At 37.0% G+C, this 23909-nt stretch overlaps 1 protein-coding gene across 3 annotated transcripts in view; it reads right to left on the minus strand.

The window, feature by feature from the left end:
• The window catches only part of LOC146004285 (transferrin-like), a 219343-nt gene that overhangs the window by 147405 nt on the left and 48029 nt on the right, over window positions 1-23909 (minus strand). For 2 of the 3 annotated variants that reach the window (XM_083142995.1, XM_083142994.1), the window contains exon 3: window positions 11207-11352. The exons of the other annotated variant lie outside the window; for it this stretch is intronic. In XM_083142995.1, the coding sequence (XP_082999121.1) occupies window positions 11207-11352 (146 nt within the window). The remainder of the gene's footprint in view (window positions 1-11206; window positions 11353-23909) is intronic. 3 annotated transcript variants of the gene reach the window in all.

Below are 23909 nucleotides of genomic sequence, written 5' to 3' on the forward strand. Positions count from 1 at the left end.
CATCCAATTTATGAAATTTCATATGACCAAATACCAGTAAGAAATGTTTCATTAACAAGTTATACAAATATTCAATCATATTTACAAAATTGGGAGAATTATAGATTCATATACATAGATGCATCAAAAAATAAAGAACAAGTAGGATGTGCTTTTATTGACTCTTCTAATGGAAATATTAAAAAGTTTAGACTACCTGGAGACTGTTCTATTTTCTCGGCAGAAGGATATGGAATATATCGTGCATTGATGTACATCAATAACATTCCAGAAAAAAGGATACTAATTAACAGATGATAAAAGTGTTTTATACAGTCTACAATCGTCGTATAAAAAGTTATATAAGGCATCAGCATTGGTGCTTTACATAATAAGCTTATATGAGAAGTTAATTACAGAGGGAAGGACAATTCATTTTGCATATATACCAGCACATTCAGGGTTCCATTATAATGAAGTGGGAGATAAAAATGCTAAAGAAGCAAGAATAATGGATAACAGAACGAATATATTATTATCATATAGAGATATGTTACCAAGAGTTAAAAACAAAATTTAAAAAGATTGGGAGATATGGGTCAAACAAAAATTTAAATATATGGGTCATTCATATAAAAATGTACTAAATTTAAACAATAAGACTCCGTGGTTTTATACAATCAATATATCCAGAAAGTTTTTAGTTTTAATACTAAGATTGAGATCAGGTCACATACGTTTAAATCACCATTTATATAAAATTAATGTAGTTAATTCACCTATGTGCAAGTGCAATCTAGACCAGGAAGATGCTAATCATGTCATATTTCAATGTCCACATTATACCACTCAAAGGGAGATCTTATTCAAGAATTTAATAAAGAAAGGAATACCTCTCCCAACTTCTTTAACCTCTTTAATATCGTCACCAGATGTAACAATTGTATTTATCATTTTTAGATTTTTTCATGATATTAATATAGAAATATGAAAATTGTAAATATTCAAAATGTGTAACTTGATATAGTCACCAGATATAACAATTGTATTTACAATCAATTTTAGATTTTGCATGATATGATGTATATGAAAACTGTATATATATTCAAAATTTGTAATTTGATGTAACAGTATCATATATGACATATTTTTAGGACACTTGGTGTAGAGCTGGTATAACAGATCAAACCAATAAAGTATGAATGAATGAATGAATGAATGAATGAATGAAAGGACTTACAATTTACATCTGGCTATTTTCGAGGAGCTACATGTCGCATATTTTCAAATCTCGTTGCATGGTTGATATCTGCAGGTTTTTTTCGTTGTCCTGAGACATACGCTGTGGTATTGTAGTGCTGATAACGGAAATATCCGATGTTCACATTGTTACATTATGGCTAAAACATGTGCAACCACAGTACTTGCATCCTTTTATGTTCAACCATTTTTGTCCCTTACCGCACAATGCCGTGTGTTACTTGGCTTTCGAATTTTGAGTTATTTCATTTTTATTTTGTCAACTGTTCAGTGTGTCACAAACAACCAGTATTAGAAGGACGAAATGGATAGACTAAACTGTAGATGCAAACTTGGCAACGAGATTTGCAAATATTTGATATGGAGGCTGAGACAAAAAATCGAAGTTAACCATTTTACGTATTGTTGGTTCACTTTCTGCTGGGTAACAGAACGCGTCTTCTCGCTTTGTTTTATGGTACAGTGTCTCTCAAACGTTTTAGGACAACGATATTTTAAACTAGGCAACCCAATTTACACAAGGCGTTGGTAGGTTGCGTGTAGAGTTAGGCTCAATTTCAGGGTTGCCACATGCACAATAGATATTTATAATATACGCGAAAGAAATAAAAAGAAGTATTATTGTATAAAATTATTAAAAATATCACTATTATATCGCAAGTGACAAAATTCTTTCTCAAATAAAAAAATAGGTTCTCTAGTATTTCATCGCTGATGAGTCTACAGAAAGGAAAAGAGGTGAGAGAAAACAAGAGGCGACAAAGAACAGGAGAAAGAGAAAGCGAAAGGAGAAGAGGAAAAGTAGAAGAGAGAAAAAAGGGAGGAAGGACGAGGATAGGAGATGTAGTGAGGAGAATGGAAGAAGATTCTAGGAGAAATGACGAAAATGGAGCAAAGAAGAGCAAAGAGGAGGAAAACGAGATGAGAGAAGAGGAGAAGAGGAGACGAGAAGAGGGGAGTGGAGATTAGAGTAAAGGAGAGAAGAACGAAAAGAAGAGGAGAAGAGTGCAGTGGAGTCGGGAATCTAAGACAGGAAAAGAGATACGAGGAGTGGAGATGAGTGGGATGGAGATAAGATGCGAGTAAAGTAGGGAAGCCGATATGAGATAAAAGCAGAGGAGAAGGAGGGGAGAGAAGATGGAGAAGAGAAGAACAGAAGGGACTGAAGAGAAGAGGTAGTTGCAGAATATATCGTCTCAGCGTCAAGAATTGATGCATTGGTCAAATTTATCGATATGAAACATTCAATACCATTTTGAAATGTATGGAGAATGTATTAGATCGGTTCAAAATGCCTTTTGGCTTATTTCAGAGCAAGATAAAATCTTCCTTGTAAGATCTTTGGTTTTACCTGCGATTATATCACTAAAAACATGAATGTAATTTTAATATTTATAAGAGTTATCCAATTTTGATCCACTTCTCGGTTCGTTGAAATGGAGATTTTGTAATTTAATATTTCCCCTCCCCCCATCGTTAATTCCAAACTGAATCATTCCGTTTCACACGGCGTGGACATGGAAACACAATGGGAAAGGTCTAAAACTTACGAAAATTTCTGCCACCGAAAGGGTTTGAATCTACGACCATCAGATTGACAGTCCTGAAAACAAAGAAAACGAAGGTAGTACGACTCGGCGAAAACATTTAATGGAAAATTACACATGATGAGAACTTTTCATTCGATATTTGCGGAGGTATCCTTGCATTGAACTCGAGTGGGAAAAGGGGTAAAATTAGTATGTTCTGAATTGCCACAAATATAAATAGTTATTTCATTAATATTTGTCAATGTCTTTGAAGCAGTACTCAATTATCGTTAGAGTATCATAATTCACGATCTTATACATGAAAATATCCCTTTGAACGTGTGTCAAGTCATTTATTTGTTTATTTTTTTTATATATTCCATATGCAGAACAATGTAGCCACTATACACTGCTATTACAAATAATGTTACCATGCTCTTGTTTAATAGAAGGGGATTTAAGATAAAGAAGAAAAAACACCTAGTATCAAGGATCGAACCTGGGACCGCAACCAATGCTTTCAAAAACTCTAACCAATACAATACGTCCTTTGTTTCCCTTGGAGCAACAGTTCTTAATTATGCTGTCGCGTCAATATTGTAAACGTTATCCTGTGAAAATAAGTTTAATACTCTGATATAGCTCTGTACTTCTAGAATTACTCTATACAGATGCATTTGAAATTTAACTCTGAATTTATTTCTTCGTTGTTAGTATAGCTAAGCTTGTGAATATATTTTATTTGTATTTTTATAACGGTTAAATGAACATCTACGAAATAGTTCCTTATAATAACCCCCGGTTGACCAAGTTGGAAATATAAACAAATGGAATACAGATTGTCTTCGAACTTACATTGTTAAAAAGGAGCGGATACACGTATTACTATCCTAATACTTATTCAATAAGTTTCTTGTTTGTCAGAAATTATCACTTAAACTATTGCATGTTGAGCTAGTGCCCACCTAGCCGCCTCTGATGAGATCTATCATTCTTCAGATTCTCTTTAAAATTCGACTTTGGGTGCAGACACTGTGCATGTGTGTTTTGCGATAAGAAGCGGCCTTGAATAGCGTGAGTGAGTCACTTTGAACGCGAACAAGCTACACTACCAAGCTTGTCTGCCTTTGAAAACCAAGTCATTTTTTTCACCGTTTCCGAACGTGATTGCTATTGTAGAAGTATATATTCTCTGAAAAGACCAAGAAAGGAAATTCGACCAATGTTCTCCCGTCGTTTAAAACCAAATATTATCTATTAAACGAAAAGTTCAGGATTGTCAATAAACCTATCTGAGCATAAGGTGGATTTAAATAATAAATTTAATAGAAAGATTCTCCAAAATTTCTTTCCCACTGTCTACGTCAGGCCAGTATCCAGGGGGGGGGGCATTTGGGCCATGCCCCCTCGAACCCTGAAATATTTACCAATAACGACGAAAATAACATCGTCGATTTTAGAAATGTGTAAAAATTTCAATTTTGTTCTTACATAAATGATTCTGTTTCTTGCGCAAAAGCCTTCAGGCTGCAATATTGGATGGTTTTAGTTTTATAATGCAAGGCTAGCAGACGTCCGATTCACCGATTTAGTCAGGACAGTGCGTTACTTTCAATCCCTGTCCCGACGTTTTCGAACTGCAATCGTGATGCGAGAATGTCTCTTTATTATTGTTTTTTTCTTAACTCACAATTAGACATGTTCTTTATTGTAATAATAATTCCTAGTACGCAACATTTAATTTATAAATATATTATTTTCAAAACATAGAATTATCATGACTTTTCAATGGCGCTTGCACTATTTGAACTATTTTGTAATATCTGTCTCTCTCTCTCTCTTATATATATATATATATACAGGGTGTCATTTTAATGGCGCCCACGGACCACGGAAACGTATAGAGGACATCAAAACAAACAACTTTTCTCAGAAACATTTTTCTCGTTGGTGCGTCATTTCGTCGCTACAGTCGTTCAAAAAAGCCCGTTTTGCCGCCTGAATGCTGGCAACCACACACAACATTTGATTGCATTTGTGACGTCATATCCCGTCGTGAAGCGATGCGTTCCAGGGTTGCCAGGAACACACATACTCTGTGAAAAATGACATAGCTACAATCAGCCACATTATGTACCGTAACACAAAACGAGAAAACACGTTCTGTAACCTAACAGGAAGTAAACAAACGATACGAAAAATGGTAGAAATAAAATAAAATTCAAGTGGAAGTGGTCATATCGAATTTTGTCTCAGCTTACATGTCAAATATTTGCAAATCTAGTTACCAAGTTGGCATCTACAATTTAGTCTATCCACTTCGTCCTTCTGATACTAATTGTCTGTGACACACTGAACAGATGACAAAACAGAAATGAAAGAACTCAAAATTCCAAACGTAAGCAACAATATAATGTATATTCAGAGCATTATGAGGCAAGTGGCAAAAATGATTGAAAATACAGGGATATAAGTAGTAGTAATACTACAAGCTCTAAGACGACTATGTGTTTATCTATGCACCGGATACACATGTAATAGTTTGCATCTGTGAACAGGGCAGTATATTCGGTACTGATTCATCATTAGATTGTTACTGTGGTTGTACGTGTTTTAGTCGTAATGTAACAACGTGAACCTCGAATACTTCCGTTATCAGCACAAAAGTACCGCATGGCATCTGGACACATACCTGTAGATATCAACCTTGCAACGAGATTTGCAAATATTTGACATATAGTTGGGCGTAAACAGCCACGTGTAAGCTGTAAGTCCAATAAAATTTATAGTTCTTGATATTTTAGATGTAGGCTGAGACAAAATCCGACATTGACATTTCATTTTGAATACGTTTTTTACCATTTCTCATATCGTTGGTTTCATTTCCCCTTCCCCTGAGATGACTGCTGATCTTCTGGCTGGTAGGCTATGATGTTCGGTCTGCTGGACGCGTTTCTCGCTTCGTTTTACAGCTAATAATGTGGTTGGTAGTTTGTCATTTTTCACAACATTTGTGTGTTCTTTGCAACCCTGGCGTGCGCTGTTTCGCCGGAGGATATGACGTCACAGGTACGATCAAATGTTGTGTTGGGTTGCCAGCATCCAGGCGGCAAAACGGTCTTTTTTGAACGGCTGTAGCGTCGAATCGACGCACCAACGAGAAAAATGTTACTGGGAAAAGTTGTTTGTTTTGATGTCCTCTATACGAATCTGTGGTCCGTGGGCGCCATTAAAATGACACCCTGTATATATATATATATATATATATACATATATATATACACATATATATATACATACATATATATATACATACATATATATATATATATATATATATATATATATATATATATATATATATATATATATATATATATAAATTTGGGTCTGGCCTCTCCCTCAAAGAAATCCTGCGTACGGGCCTGGTCTACGTCAATGACAGAAATGCAAGCAATATTTTTTATTTATTTTTAACCCAATTAAAGGAATGTGGAAGAATTTAATAGAAATAAGAAAGAGCGGAACGACTGTTGCTCTACTTTAAAAATTGTTCTTCGAGGAAGGAAAATAAGAAGGATTTAGTCCAGCACCTTAACAGAGTGTCCCACAAGTCTCTCTTGACTAATACTGTCAAATGTGAAGTGATTTTATGAATAAAATTTTCCTCCTGTTTACGTCTAACATTGCGCAGATTTGGTAGTTCGCAAACGGTGTAATTATTTCGTGTTACCTTACGCAACAGCAAATACATTTCATAAGAATATTCTGAACAAGAGACTTGCGTTCTCGATTGGGCTGCTAGCGATCCCAGGTTCGATCCTTGATACTAGGTGTTTTTTCTTCTTTTTCTTAAATTCCCTTCTATTAAACAAATAAATGACTTGACACACGTTCAAAGGGATATTTTCATGTATAAGATCGTGAATTATGATACTCTAACGATAATTAAGTACTGCTTCAAAGACATTGACAAATATTAATGAAATAACTATTTATATTTGTGGCAATTCAGAACATACTAATTTTACCCCTTTTCCCACTCGAGTTCAATGCAAGGATACCTCCGCAAATATCGAATGAAAAGTTCTCATCATGTGTAATTTTCCATTAAATGTTTTCGCCGAGTCGTACTACCTTCGTTTTCTTTGTTACAAACAAGTAGGTCTATTGTTTGCACATTACATGTAGGAGGAGAGTTGCATCTACATTTCACATTGGTCAGCTACTTCTACTTACTTTCAGGAGCGAAAGCTTGTAGGGTAGTGTTTACCGTTCAGGACTGTCAATCTGATGGTCGTAGATTCAAACCCTTTCGGTGGCAGAAATTTTCGTAAGTTTTAGACCTTTCCCATTGTGTTTCCATGTCCACGCCGTGTGAAACGGAATGATTCAGTTTGGAATTAACGATGGGGGGAGGGGAAATATTAAATTACAAAATCTCCATTTCAACGAACCGAGAAGTGGATCAAAATTGGATAACTCTTATAAATATTAAAATTACATTCATGTTTTTAGTGATATAATCGCAGGTAAAACCAAAGATCTTACAAGGAAGATTTTATCTTGCTCTGAAATAAGCCAAAAGGCATTTTGAACCGATCTAATACATTCTCCATACATTTCAAAATGGTATTGAATGTTTCATGTCGATAATTTGACCAATGCATCAATTCTTGACGCTGAGACGATATATTCTGCAACTACCTCTTCTCTTCAGTCCCTTCTGTTCTTCTCTTCTCCATCTTCTCTCCCCTCCTTCTCCTCTGCTTTTATCTCATATCGGCTTCCCTACTTTACTCGCATCTTATCTCCATCCCACTCATCTCCACTCCTCGTATCTCTTTTCCTGTCTTAGATTCCCGACTCCACTGCACTCTTCACCTCTTCTTTTCGTTCTTCTCTCCTTTACTCTAATCTCCACTCCCCTCTTCTCGTCTCCTCTTCTCCTCTTCTCTCATCTCGTTTTCCTCCTCTTTGCTCTTTTTTGCTCCATATTCCTCATTTCTCCTAGAACATTCTTCCATTCTCCTCACTACATCTCCTATCCTCGTCCTTCCTCTCTTTCTTCTCTCTTCTACTTTTCCTCTTCTCCTTTCGCTTTCTCTTTCTCCTGTTCTTTGTCGCCTCTCGTTTTCTCTCACCTCTTTTCCTTTCTGTAGACTCATCAGCGATGTAATACTAGAAAACCTATTTCTTTTATCTGAGAAAGAATTTTGTCACTTGCGATATAATAGTGATATTTTTAATAATTTTATACAATAATACTTCTTTTTATTTCTTTCGCGTATATTATAAATATCTATTGTGCATGTGGCAACCCTGAAATTGAGCCTAACTCTACACGCAACCCAGCAACGCCTTGTGTAAATTGGGTTGCCTAGTTAAAATATGTCGTTGTCTTAAAACTTTTGAGAGACACTGTACATAATGTGGCTGATTGTAGCTATGTCATTTTTCACAGAATATGTGTGTTCCTGGCAACCCTAGAACGCATCGATTCATAACAGGAAATGACGTCTCAAAATCAGTCAAATGTTGTGTTGGATTGCCAGCATTCAGGCAGAAAAACAGGCTTTCTTGAACGACTGTAGCGCCTAAAAGATGCACCAACTAGAAAAATGTTACTGAGAAAAGGTGTTTGTTTACATGTCCTCTGTACGTTCCTGTGGTCCGTGGGCGCCATTAAAATGACACCCTGTATATATGTGTCACACCTAGAACGATACTCGGGATCTCTCGAGTACAAGGTGATATCACAGATAATCAAGGGGTCCCCGGGGTCGATACCCGGAGCAGGCATATTACACAGTGGTTCTCGAATCGCACTTTATACTGTAGGCTCAGTCCCCATTAGCCTTGTATAAAGTGGACTTGAAACAAAAAAACTCAAACCCAAACGCTCATTTGTAAGATAATGTACTCTCTCAAATTAAAAGCGTTCCTCTGCCACTGAAAAATAGAAAACAAAAAATCTTCTATACAGGGTGTCTCATAAGCAATAGCGCAAACTGACACAGGTGAAAGTACACGATAATAGAAGCAAGAAAGTCTTAGTAAACATGGTCTGCAAACGAGCCGTTTTCGAGATAATCGCGAATGTGCGATTACAAGCCGCCACTGACTTCACTGCACGCTTGTACGTACAAAGAAAAATTCTCTGCTCGAAGGCACCCCGAGAGTCGCACATTTACTAGGAGGGTACATCAGCGCCTAAAAGAACATGGAAGCTTTGAACATGGTAGGAGAGCAGGTAGACCTGCACGCATTACTCCTGAAGTTGAGGAGAATTGTCGCATAAATTCCAGTAAGCCGCAGTAGTGTATGGAGAATTTTACATCGCAATTCACTCGACCCTTACCACCTCCAACGAGTTCAGTGTCTCCTGGAGTGATGTTTTGTCAGTGGATGCAACAACAGGTTGTAGTCAACCCTAGTTTTGCAAGAAACATGTTATTTACAGCGAAGCGGGGTACACACACAATGGTATTTTTAATTTTTATAATTCTATTGTACTAAACCCACATGCTGTTCATGGGGCACCACATCAGCAACGCTTCTAATTGAATATGTGGTTAGAGGTACTAGGTGATCGTCCCATTATTATTATTTATTATTATTAAAGTAGGGTTGCCATTAAGCTTACAATTTTCTTTACATAGAATCTGTAACTACAAAAACAGATTTTTGCCCTACATGAATTAATATATAGTTCTGCTATTTGTTTATAAGTATACATAAAATGGAATATTATAAATTTATATAATTGAAGAATATAAGAAATATAATATAATAAACGTTTTTGCAACTACGTTATATGAAGCTGGCAATGAGGTAGATGAGGCACGGTGTCAGTATTCATACATTAATGTCCTAATCTTTAATTTAAATTTGGCCAAATTTCTCTCCGTTCTGCAATTTACAGGCAGTTGGTTCCACGCTTTACTTGCCAGAAATGAAAGGGATTTTGATCCGTATCTTGCCTTATTACATTTTGGTACTCGGATACTGTTGTTGTTATTGGATCGCAGATTGGGATATCATTACTTTGTCCCTTAATAAGTGGTGGTGCGTGTTAATTGTCTGGTGAATTTTTAGTAGAAAATAAGTTAAAGCTAATCTTACTTGTTAAATTTGTATTGACTTGTGGGGATATTTCATTCTAATATCCAAGAATTAGAAAAGGAGTAAAATTCTGTGCTTCAAATTGTATATATTCTTTGTCATTTGTTAAATAAGAAATAAGGAGATTGCTTTCTTTGCTTAAAGGTAAGAGGAAGTTATTGAAAGAGATCACCTGAAATCTGTAAACAAAGTGTTGGTAAGATTTTTTTATATTGATTAAATTATGAGTAATGGCAAATGCTGCCATTTTTTTCGGTGTCCTCTTTTTTTATGACTTAATCCTCATTTCTCGCCATGGTCTGTCCTCCTTTTTGAATGTGTGTGTCTGATCACCCTATGAGCACCACTATACCCTGTCCCAGCTAACCGCGCATAGCGACAGAGAAGGAGGAGGGAAATCGAGTGGTGAAAGCGCAGCGTTGCCAACCGTAGGGCCCTGATCGTACATGTACGGACGTATGCTCCAGACCTTTGTCCGTACGCTAAATGTACGGCTTGTCAAAATTTCCACTTGCTGTTTTATCGCTAATATTTCCCTAAGGAATTCTTAAACCAAGGGAACGTGCCTGGAGACAAGCAAGATGGTACGACCACGTTGCCAGTTCGAATGTGTCCCTTAAGTCAGATGGCTCAAGATAATTAGCAATTGATCTACATTTCCTTCTATTCTTTAAGACATTAACCAGTATTGTATTATTGCTCTCAGTTCTTAGGATATCGTCAAATTGAACAACGACAGAAACAAATCCCCGCCGGGTTTAAATAACCTTTAACTGAAGTAAATTTTCAGCAGATATGAATAAATGCGTAATTCAGAACAATTACTGTACTCTATGTCTCTATGTCAGGAGTTCCAAAACTTTTTCGTTTCACGGCGCCCTTAGTGTTTCAAGATTTTTCCTCGGCGGTCAGAATGCAGGCCTAACACTAAGACTTGCAATGCTAAGTTAGTGTGGCTAGGTTGCTTGCCTTAAGTTAAAAAAAATAAGCATCTACTATCTATTTCAAACTCAGAAACATTTTATATGCAGAATGCACTAAATCAGCAAATATTTCAGTGAAAATATTGGAACATTTTGCGGCGCACTTGTAAGCCAGCCACGGTTCCAGGGTACCGCGGCGCACACTTTTGAACCACTCCAATATGTCAAACTGTGGGTATTTGCCTGTAACCCTCATTTATTATAAAATTTCACTCAACAGTAAATATAGTCATTTTAATACATACAAATTGAAAATCCAAGTATAAAAATTCATTTTCCAGTATCTTCTGAAATGTCACTTTTTCATAATTATTTTAAATATTAACTTACCTTTATATCTATGTCTCGGACGCGACTGCCCTATGACTTTATAACTGTGCCCGTTTTGTATCATGTTCATCCCCATGATGATATCCTCCAGGGAGAATCGGGCTATGCTGACTGTTCCCGCTTCCAGCTGCCTCCAGCAATCAGCGCTGCATGTAAGAAAACACTCCATGATTCCAGCATACAAAGAATAAATTTGTTAGGTTTCATGTTTCTCTATATTTCCTTAAACTAAGGGATACTGACTCTTTTTAGAGAACATACTAGAGCATTGATATTTTGCATATAAACGTAATTTTCATATCATCGTGCTCTTCTATAAGTAATCAGCAGAGAACGGATTTATATGTACCAAAAAAGTGTTACATATATAAATATATATTTAGTTATCTTTATCAAAACATGGAATTAAATATTGATTTAGTTTGCTTTATTTTACTTTGCCTTTATGCCAGTTCTGTCTAATTACGAAGATGAGAATGAGTGATGAAATTCATGAACGGGCACTCATCCATGCCCAGGCCGGGATTCAAACCCTGGACCCCTGGCGTCGTAGCGCGATGAGATAACCACTTCGCCAAGGGGGCCAGCATGGAATTAAATATGAACTTGTAATTGTGAAAAATGGCACTTTTCATTAAGAAGCAGCTCACTTAGCTAAATAAAATGCACTAGGCTTACATCACATTATTTGTAATGCAAAATTCAAATACAAAAAGATGCTCTATTTTTTGTTACCACACTTTCTTTTAAGTGCTGAAACATGAATCTACTGTTGTCCCTAAAGACATAGTATTTATTGACTGAAACTGCGTTTAGTATCGTATGAAGTAATTGGAAGATATTTAAAATAAAAAGTGGATTTTATGGCGAATCATTGAGGTTAAATTCTCTATTATTGGCAAGAATGTTAGAATGAAATATGCATTGTCAATATTAAAAATAAACGGATAGTACAAAACAAACAAAATACAGGCGAATGGAAAATTTTTGGTAGGCTATTTAACACAAGAAGGAAAAATGTGGTAATTGCATGAATAATATGGAATATGAGTCGAAAATGTTTGAAAATATGGAAATTATATGTAAAATTAAGCAAAATATGTGCTTAAAGCTAATGTATGGAAAAATATGGAAAATCAGAATAGTATTTTTGAGCTTACAGAGGCATAGCACAATTCGAAAAGATAATACAAAATAACATTGATTTTAGCAAAATATGAAGAAATGTATTTACATAATAATCCGTTCCCTGGTAATCAGTACATAGAAAATCGTCCATAAAAATATAGACTAGTGAAAACTCCAAACGTAACCTCACAAAATAATCACATGAATAAACATTACGTTTGCACTCTTGTCTGGGGAATCTGTGATAGAGAAGGGGAAAATCCGAGTGGACGGAGCGAAGATGTGCGCGCTGCTGCAAACATCTGGTAGCCGCAAGCGCTTTTTCCCCGCCATGCACTCACTTCTCCTCTCATGCGTTCACTGGTCACTCGTTCGCTTGCTTCAGAGATTCTCTGGATAGAGGGTAGCCGATTTCATAATACAAAGAGTCGCTATACAAAATAAAAATACTGGAAACCCAAATTTACAGCTGTTTTTCTCTGTTCAAGCTCACCAGATAAAACAACACATGAATATGTAAATTACCACCTTCACATAACCCCTAATTGGTTGTGAGGCCTCGGGCAAATAACATGCTCGTGTCAATAAGAAAAAGTATCAGAAATTTTAATCTCTCGGTTAGAAGTATCAGTGTTTTTCATAGTCTCAATAAATAATGTAATGATAAAAAAAATGTATTTCAGTTATTGTTTCGTACTACAAGAAGCAAAACGTGTCGATGTTCCAACGATACATCTTCCAAACAAAAAAAAAAAAAAAAATAGCAATGAGTAAAAGCTTGAGTGTCGAAATTATTTTGTTTTTATTCATTTTCATTGTATCAATAATGTGGCAGTCTTATATTTGATTAAAATACTGATTTTAATATTACATATTTTCATGTGTTGAGGTACTGATTCTGTTTACCTTATTTTTAGAAGATAAACTTACATTTTCACATCATTGTGTTTTTCTATAAATAAATTATTAGTGCATACAAATTATTGATCCTGATGAGGCATTTACAGTATTTTTAGCGTACTATTTTTACCCAGAATATTTTTTTAGCGACTTTCTATTTGTTTAATTTGTTTAATTGCATCAGACAGCTTATCTTTTCGACTTTTACATAACTTCGTTTCTAAATAAAAAAGCTATAATTATTTCGTCTAAATCGTTTCTAACTGGTCTGTGTAAAGACCCTAAAAATCGGATCTTGGAGTAAGCACAACACTCCTCCGTAATACCTCCAAAATTCTTTTCAAGACTAATAGACCCTAAAAGCGGCTTTACACCCCCAGATTCAAAATCGTGGATAAACCCCAGAAGTGTTCTCATCCCCCTCTCAACCTGTAATTGTTAACTCTCCTTTCATGTAAATATATTGTCTTCTTAAAACACTTTTGAAAAATGCAGGTTCTCTATTACAACTGAATCTGCGCCCAACTCATAAACCGTGGGCAAAATATGATTCCTTTCCTACAACTGAATTGGCAGGGCGCCGAAATGTGAATCGAATCCCAACCGGAACACAACACTAATTTCCTCTTTTTGGTTCCAATTCTTTTCTGGCTCAATTTCTATTGATAAATGTATAAAACCAACAGAAGTAACTTCTTTCATTCTTCTCCGATCTCGTAGTTCGAATGTAGGTTTGCCTGTCGTGCAACTCACTTAGAATTGCAACAATATCTGTCTATATATCTATTTGCCACACACATCAATCAATTGATAAGTACTGATAGCAGCATATTTAAATTTATCGCCATAAAACGCTACAATGATGTAATTTTCGACACCTCCAGAATGTCACTAGAATGAAATATGCTGTTGTCAATGAGATATGAGTGTCCAAGTGTTATATTTTAAATAAATTTATAGAGGGTGTATCATAAGTCATAGCGCAAACTGAAACGGTGAAAAATACACCACAGTAGAAGCAAAAGGTCCCAATAAACATGTGGTCGCAAACGAACCATTTGCGAGATAATTGCCAATGTATGGTTACGATACGTCACTGACTTGATTGTTTGTACACATTGTATGATTTTCACGTGTGAGGTGCCATAGTCCTACTTAGTAACAAGTAACAGAATTAAAAGGTTCACCTCCTTCATGGCGTGATGCATACCACAGGGGAGTACTTTACTTTTTTATTTATTTATGTTTTACCTCGCTACACATTACTGTTGCTTTTATTAACAATGACTATTGTACTGTACAGTATGTTACATGTTCGGCGATGTTCAATTTTAAACAGAGAAACCTCGGAGTGCGCAAGGAGACAAGTAACTTATTTTCAAGCAACGGGATATTATTTTAATTGTGAATAGTGCTTCTCCCTAAGTATCAAAATTAACGAATACCACCTTCCATACAGTTCTAAAAACAAGAATTATCGAAGGTTTTGATTCGATTTCAGTCTTGGTTTTAAGTTCTATTTATGCACAGAAAGGCTAGCTAGGCTAGAGAGTTTTACATGTTGCCATAAAACGCACGGTTATACTCATCCGAAGGCCATGTATATGATTTAATACGACTACACCCGGAATATAACCTAAGTCTTCAGACGGGCTTCATGTTGTACACCCAAGATAGAAAAATTCTGCACGCCTGTAATTTTGAAGAATAAAACAAGCGCCAATAAACTTTTACGAAGAAGTCTCTGCGCGTAGAGGATAAAGCAGGTAATATGGAATTGGTTTACTGAAACAATTAAAGGGGAGGGGGGTTGGACACGTTAAAACCCCTTATATACGGCCTTGTGGTAGCTCAATTCCAGACTTCAAGGGACCTCTCATTACTTTTAGACACTGTGGGAATTAAGATTTTTGCTTGGGGGGAAGGGGGTTGCTCAATCAGTGGCGTATTGTTATTTAATTTTGGGGGTAGGTTCTTTTGGGTGTGAAAATTTGTATGTTAGTAAACCCAACTATTGCCTTAGGGTTCTAAGTATCTTTGAACTAATACTCCAGGGGCATATGTCAATATTTGTATATTCCGTGGGATTTTGAATAAAGGGAATATATGACTACCGGTAATACGTTGCTAGTGTGGTACAAAATCATGTACTACCAGGTGTTTTACCCGCAATTGTGGCACAAGGCCTGTGTGACGTCATAAATCCAAGATGGCTACCGCTTCATGCACTAACTAAGAAAATCCATAACTCCTTTAATAGTGGTTTTGGAAAATTGTTTGTTTTGTTCAGAAATGAAAAAAGAACAAAATTTATTCTTACAGTTTGTTTCATATCTCGCACTGTTATGGAAATATATCAAGTGCCCTTTTCTGCAAGGATTCCACACTTTTACACTTTACTTGACATTCTGACATATAAAGGGGGAAATTACTGCCTGTGATATTTTGTTGATACCTACTATTGTGGCGTGTGTGACATCATATATCCAAGATGGCTGCCTCTGCAGACACTAACAGACAAAATAACCACCATATCTCCTTAACTCCTTTAGGAGTAATTATGACCATTTGTAAGTTTGTTGGGTTTTTACACGAAGGGAAGACATGTGTATGGAGGATGCTTTCATTTGGAGGCATGCAATTATGTATTACTACAGATGACATGTGCAGGTTCTGCACATGAAGTACTGTCAACCTGATTTAGAGTTTGTTTATCAGATTTCTCCAGGGGCATTTTCTGTTTATAAGTAACAAGTGAAAAATATTAATTATTATTATTATCATTATCATTATTATTATTATAAATATTACAGTAAAGGAGTAATGACATCGCCTGTGAATTCCGCATTGTCTTTTCAAATGTAAGCAGCTCACCTGTTATCAAGATTGAGATTGGTTGTAATCATTTCGCAAATATCATGTCATCAATACAGTCACTTTATTCAATTTCCTCGTCACTCTCATCTGAGTCTCTGTCCTGCAAGTCATTGTTTTCACACTTTCCTTCATCTGAACTACAAAGACACAGTTCAGTACGTCGCAGGGACTGATCTCGGCATATGCATGAACATTTTCTCTTTCAGCAACTGCATGTCAACTGTAATCTTCTCTGAAGTTCTAGGTAGTGTGAATATGACAAGAATGATCTTTTTGTCATCCTCATTTTCTTCTTTCTCCATTCAACAGCCTATTGGGCTGGGTAGTTTTTGATGTTTCTTTTTTTGATGTTATTTCACTCCAATACTTGGAAGTAACTCCTCCTGGTGAAAGGTGTGAGGGTCACTTTGGCGGCATCGTTCACACTATCTATTAATGATATCATGTGTATCATGACATGTGTATGGAGGATCCTTTCATTTGGAGGCATGCAATCATGTATTACAATGTGTCAGAAACCATACAAGACGTCCGAAATCCAATCGTATTCTGATTTAGAGTTCGATTATCAGATTTTTCCAGAGGCATTTTCTGTTATTAATTAAAAAGTGAAAAATATTATTATAATTGTTATAACTATAGTAGTGTACAAAAGTTAAGCATAACTAACATATGAAAAATGTTTTATTCATAAAGTGACAGAACTGCATAAAACATAGTGAAAATTAATCAAAACGTTAAATGGTATACAATAGAGTAGAATGCATGAAATTAACAAATGTTTTTCTTTTTTAGTGCAAAGACACACATTCAAAAAATAAGAAAATAGAAGATACTTCCTTGACGAGAAAAAGGGGCTTGTATGTGGTGAAGTTACCCCTAACAGCTACACAACCTTGCAACGACTTAGCATGATGCTATTTACAAGGTGGTTCAAGAGTACTACAGGCAGCTGGTTCCATTTACCATGAAGAGTAGTGCGGAACTCTGGAAATGTCTTTGGTGGAGGATCGTGAGCTAACTCGTCTCCTTAAGACACTACAGGATTTATGTCTGGGAACCTTGGTGGCCAGTCCATGCGCTGGATTTATTCACCTTGAAGAAAGTCATCCACCAATTTGGTTCGATGCGCACATGTATTATCATCTTTTCATCCTTGAAGTTGAAGTCCAAACCTACTGCTCCTCTGAAAAGTCGCACATGCTGTTGGAGTACCTCGTTTCTGTGCCTCTGGGCAGTAAGAGTACCTCCAGTAGAGACGTGCAGCTCTGTACGTCCATTGAGCATTATGTCTTCCCATACCAGTATTCCATCTCGACCAAACTGACCCCTTCCCACGATATTCCTTGGATTAAATCGTGATCGAGGTTCTCTCCAGATGAATGTACGACGGGAATCAATTTCCAAACTGAATCTCAACTCATCTGTGAAAGAGCACGTTCCTCCGTTCGTTCAGGGTCATTTCGGTGAAGCTGACTCCACTGTAAGCGGGCCCTTCTGTGCACTGGCTGGATCAAGTGGGACACACACTACTTGACATCTGGCATAGAGACCAGCTGTCATGAGTCTCCGGTACACAGTTTGGCGAGAGAAACTCTAACCCCTGAGGTGACTGCAAGCTTTGAGGACAGTTGTCTTGCAGACATCGTCCGGTTTCGTCGTGCAGTTAAAGCCAGATAATGGCTATGTTGCTAATCGTTGACAACCTTGTTATGACCTACCATGAACATCTACTATGTCTTGAAACCGTCGCAAAAGCCTGGAAATGACTGTGGCGCAGTCAACGCTGCCATGACTTCAGTCTGTGTTTAACCTGTTCCAGACGTCCGTTGATTCTTCGCTGACGTCTTTGTGCCATGTTCTTACTTTACATTGAACACTTTACTAAGAGATTGTCCTCCGATCACAATGAGCGTTCGATACAGAATAAGGCACTCTTGTTCTGATATGTTGTGTTTTGTTTACCTTTCAATGACGTGCCTATTTGACATAGCAGTACTGTTGCCTAAACGCGTAAGGTGTGTTACACTGTTTTGATGATTATTTATGGTGATCGTGCAGATCTCCCTATTCCATTTTTCTACTCTTTGGACACTACCGTATTATGGTAAAGGAGTAATGACGTCGCCTGTGACTTCCTCATTCAACATTCTCTGGAGGCCTAGGCAGTGTCAATATGACAAGCATGATCTTGTCATCCTCATTTTCTCTTTTCACATCAACAGTCTATTGGGATGGGTAGATATGGGTGATACTTTTCTGATTTTATTTGACTCCAATACTTAGAAATAACTACTTCTGATAAAAAGTGTGAGGGGAACTTTGGTTGGAGCAAGACGTTAGTCTTAAACACTCCTTCTCGCAAACAGATAACATCCTAATTTGCCGAAATATTTCATTTTCGTGTCAGGCAAAATCCTGCCTTCTTAAAAATCTTGTACCCATATTCGGGATGTAAGAGACACCAAAATATCAACCTCACTTTCCACAAGTACACCCTGGACTGCATTTTGAAGACTAACATTGCTCTGACGTCTAGGGCCTACACGATGGCGCAGTGGTAGCGTCGTCGTCTTTTAATCAAGGGGTCCCGGTTCAATTCCCGGTGGAGGCACATAGTGGTTCGGTTCCCACTTTAAAATGTAGGTCCAGTCCCGATTAGCCTTACTGTGCATAAAGTGGACTTTAAACACCGTCCCGATTAGCCTTACTGTGAAATTATAGCAGAAACGAGAAGTAAGATAAGTCAATTTATTCTTTCATTCTGTCATCTTGTTCATCGAAACCAGGAGAACCAAGATTTGCAAGAGATTCAAGTACATCATCTTCTGCACCATCAAATCCGTTCAACAACCACTTTTTTGTCTTCTTTACAAGTACAAACACAAACTGGGATACCATTAATAGATAGTGTGAACGATGCCGCCAAAGTGACCCTCACACCTTTCACCAGGAGGAGTTACTTCCAAGTATTGGAGTGAAATAACATCAAAAAAAGAAACATCAAAAACTACCCAGCCCAATAGGCTGTTGAATGGAGAAAGAAGAAAATGAGGATGACAAAAAGATCATTCTTGTCATATTCACACTACCTAGAACTTCAGAGAAGATTACAGTTGACATGCAGTTGCTGAAAGAGAAAATGTTCATGCATATGCCGGGATCAGTCCCTGCGACGTACAGTCATGGAAAATAGTTCTTTGGCCACGAGACCTACGATATCGTAACATCTTAAATCCTGTTGTCTATGCAACCCAAATAACAAAATTGTCGCTTGGGTTTGCCTGGCGGACCTGGATTCTCGGGAATGATTGAGTATTGACAGCAGCGTGAGTCATACCCCCAGGCCCAGCCATAACAAACAACAGCTGGGTGCCTTGAGACCACCAGAAAAAGTTTCAGGAATTGGTTTCTTAACAACAGCTATTCGTAAGAAAATGTTCTCTTTACTGATATTAGAGTCATTGTCAAGAAAGTTAACTGAAATGGTGGTTTTCGTCGAATCATCATCGCGCAACACACATGCTGTCAACCCAGAAGTCCTTGAAAAAGATTGGAGTTAAAAACAACTACTTGACAAATGATAAGACGAATCGATATTCATTAGTCCCAACTTAGAATTTTGTGTAAGACATGGAACATCATGTCCTATCATCCATTCCATAACTTCATTAATCATCCTCATCGCCTTTGTTGACGCCTAGTGCTAGAAAAGCAATATAAAATAAGCAAAATTAAGAAAATAATAAATGACATTTTCAGCGATTTCACGCAGCGACTCAGTTGCATGTAGACAAAGTTTCATTAATCGGGAACCAAGGGCCCCCTCATTGTGCTTCATTGTCATTTTCCCTCCACTTTGCCTGTAATGATTAAACTGATGTTGATTAATGCACAATCCACAAAGTGCACCAAAGCGGCGCATATTATGAATAGGTAAACTATGTGATATTATGCTAATTTAGAATTTAGTAATAATATGTGAAATTTGGGGGCTTCAGTTAAGTGGCTGCACATCCATTACGTAATCGCGATATCATCAAATTGTACGAAGCGTGTCTACACCTACGTAAAGTGTCAGTCCCCGTCATAGGCGTGCGCAGACCCTCTGATTAGTGGGGGATAGCCTTGATTATATTTCAGGCCGAAAAAGAATAACGTAATTTCATCTCACTTGTTTAAATTTTATTGCATTGATGGGTGTGTTTATATATACACCCCTCCCCCCGCCCCACACACACACATATAAACACACATATATATATATATATACACACACACACATATACCAACAGTAAAAATAATATAAATTGTCTCTCAAATCTGCGCGTTCGTTTTCCTCCCAACAATTGTTCATGCACTTAAGAGAAAACCTTTTAGCAGCAGTATTTCTCTCCTCGGTAATACAAAATGCATTACAGAAAACAAATTGTGAGCGAAGCGACAATAAATCTTCAGATCCAAATTTTTGCAAAATAAAAACAATGTCGATTTAATATGGGGGAAAAAATTCATGGAGCGCCATATTATTCTCTTTTGCAATTTTTTTCATTTAGATCGTTTAGCGTCCAGGGTAACTCCCGCCGACCCCTAGCTACGGCTCTGATTTTGACTAGACTGCAAGAAAAGCAGACATTGCGAGCGAAGCGAGCAAGAACATTTTACAAAAGGTATTTATATTTGAATAAAATTTGAAATCAAGGGGGCAATTGCAGCTCTGTCCCTCCCCCCCCCCGCAGGTGCTCTTGGCAGTCTGGATAAATAATGTAAGAAAGACGTGATTGATTGATTGATTTAGTTTATTTTACTTCGCTTTTTGTGCCTCTTGGCTAATTTGCGAAGATGGGGATGAGTGATGAAATGATGAAATTGATGAATGGACATTCACAAACAACCAAGCCCGACCGGGATTCGAACCCGGGACCCTTGGCGTCGCAGCGCGATGTGCTAACCACTCGGCCACAGGGTCGGGCACGTGAAAACAAAATCCATCTTGAGTATCCTCTTGTCCTGCTACTCTTAGATTCTGCTACTCTTGTTTTCCTTTACTTGCATGTTTGTCCCCTAAAATTGATTTCCGTTCAAGGTTGTGGGGGGCTGTGGTTTCGCCACTGCACCCCCTTCCCCCGTAGTTGCCTTGAACTTTCATCGGCTTGAAAATACTTAATTTTCTTTAAGAGTATAATATAGTTTAATAACGGCGATAGGATTCATCTATCCTAAATTTCTAGGTGAAAATATAATAATATAGTGGCATAGATGTCTAAAAGGGAGGCAAGGATTGCCACATCTTCCCCTTAGAAAACGAATGACAACCAAAAAGTACGTTTTCACATGTATAATTTGATTTCAGTCACAATAATTTACATTAATTATTATAATGAGGATGCAGGAATGCGATAATGCAACACTATTATCGGGGTAATATGCCCCATGGAAAAAATCTGCAGACGTCCATGATTAGGGGTGCATTTGCCCTCCCCCTGGCCACATGGACGCACGCCTATGATTCCCGTGATGGAATATGTAGCGCAAAGCCAGGACTTTAAGATCAAATTAGTTTTGTTATTGTTTTTATTAGTAATTACCTCAGTTTTCTTCCTCTGAAGTTAAATTATTCATGACGACGATTTATGATTACATTAAAGACATGAATGAACATACACAATGAATCCATTTTGGTCGGAACTCGAACTCGGAACCTTGTTCTGCAAGAAATAAAAATATCCATAAGGCATGAGTGTTTCATTGGAGATGTTCCTCTACTTCCGTCATTTTATCACTAATATATTTCTTTAATATGCAATAATAAGTCACAACTACCTAAAAATAAATATTATTTTGCATTTTCACATGCATACGTTTCATAACGGTTAGAGTGTGAACTGGCACCTGTTTATTTAGATTGTTCTTTATGTTTCCTGTGTAATTAAAGATAGGAAATATGCTTGAGGAACGATTAGGGCTATAAGAATTCCGTCCGTGACAGAGTGGTTAGCACAGTGCGCTACGATGTCTGATGTCCTGGGTTCGAATCCCATCGTGCGTATGGGTGTTCTTTGTGAGTGCCCCTTCATCAATTTCATCATATCACTCATCCTCGTCGTCGCGATTAGCAAGAGGTGGAAAAACGACGCTAACTAAGAAAATAAAAAGACTTATAAGAATCATTCTTATTTCCGGACGTGTCCTACATTTTATATTTGTGTCTGGCCTCCGGAAGGAATTTGAAAGAAATCTCAAATGTCTTATACGTATTTTGAGCATCACGTAACTTCAAATTAGATGGAGAAACAGAAAGACTGAGGGAAGTCTAAGATAACGTGGTTCCTTGGAGAAGTATGCTTAAATCAAAGAGTGTGCATGGTTGCTACTGGATGTTCGGAAAAGCAATTACAATCCCAGCTCAGAAAATACTTCACGATTTTCTAGATCCGAAAAAGTCCGGATATATGTATAAAAATGCTTACTTTGTGAACTTTTATCGATATAAGTGTCGATAATTTGTTCGAAGTAACAAGTAATTATTCTCCTTATTGGAGAAAGAAGGCACACAATTCTGTTTTTTTCCCAGTGTATAGTAGTTTTTTTACATATTAATAAACAAGAACTTCCAGACTTTGTTTACGAAATTGTGAATTTTTTCCTTCCCGAATTCATGGATTGTTTTCTCTTCTTGGCCCAATATCGACGAAAAACGTTCTGTCTCACATACACAAGTTGAAATGGCATACAGTCGTGCTATTAATTAGCAGGTGAGGAATTTTAAACTCAAGCGTTCACTTAAACATTAAGTTTTGAGCTGAAGATGTGTCATATTCTCGTTATATGCTAAGATGTCCTAGTAACCTATTATATATTCACTGCAAATGCCTTCGTGTCCAACATTTTGAGACAATTTGTCCTACTTTGGGCTGAAGAGTGATCTGATAGCCCTATGTGTGATGAAAACTGTTTTTACTCAATTTCTGATATAATATATTCCAGCATTTTCTTCAACCTCCATTACCTTGTTATTACCTCCAATGCTTACACAAATTTTCCTTCGTGCTCGACCTTTGGGTTCAGAAATGTTTACAATACCCCCATCCCCCGCGTCTAAATAGCAGGCAACAACACTCTAGAAAAGCACAATGTATACAACTTGTTTACTACATATTTTACGAAAATATTAGAATATTAGCTTGATATAACTGTGGATTGGAACGAACGAAATAAAATACCTGTTTCATACGCACACTGGAACGAGCGCAGGCCTGCTGTGAGTCACTCTGGCAGTGAAGGTCACTGATCGAAGCAGTTGGTGCTTGCTCGCTACAAGCAGGCGCCTTATCTTTCGTCAAGGAAACACGGAAATCTTAGTTACTTTCTTTCGCCAGACTAATGGTGAACATTTACAGGAACGTAAGGAGTAGTATCGTATTCTATTGGAATTAGATTTCGTGCTGTTTAAAAGATATCATAACAATATGTAAATCTCTTTTGTGACCTACACTGAACTTATTTTAAAGTTTCATTGACATGTCAAAGCGGAAATTTAGAGATCCTTCTTCCTTATGATTTCTAAACAACCGAAGAGTGTGGTGAACGTGAAACTACTTATTGTTCGCATCAACGATATCCATTATACAAATGGTCCTTAATCAAAAACCCTATTACATCACAAGAAGTGATATTTAAAACAATTCTACCACGTATCCAACGTAACCAATATTCAGATTGATTCCAAGCTTCTGTTTGGGTTATTTTGTGTCGCATTTTTACCTCTTGCGATAATCGCGACGACGAAGATGATGGG

The sequence above is a fragment of the Lepisma saccharinum genome, chromosome 21 (assembly GCF_977018435.1).
Source record: "Lepisma saccharinum chromosome 21, izLepSacc3.1, whole genome shotgun sequence".
NCBI lineage: Eukaryota > Metazoa > Arthropoda > Insecta > Zygentoma > Lepismatidae > Lepisma > Lepisma saccharinum.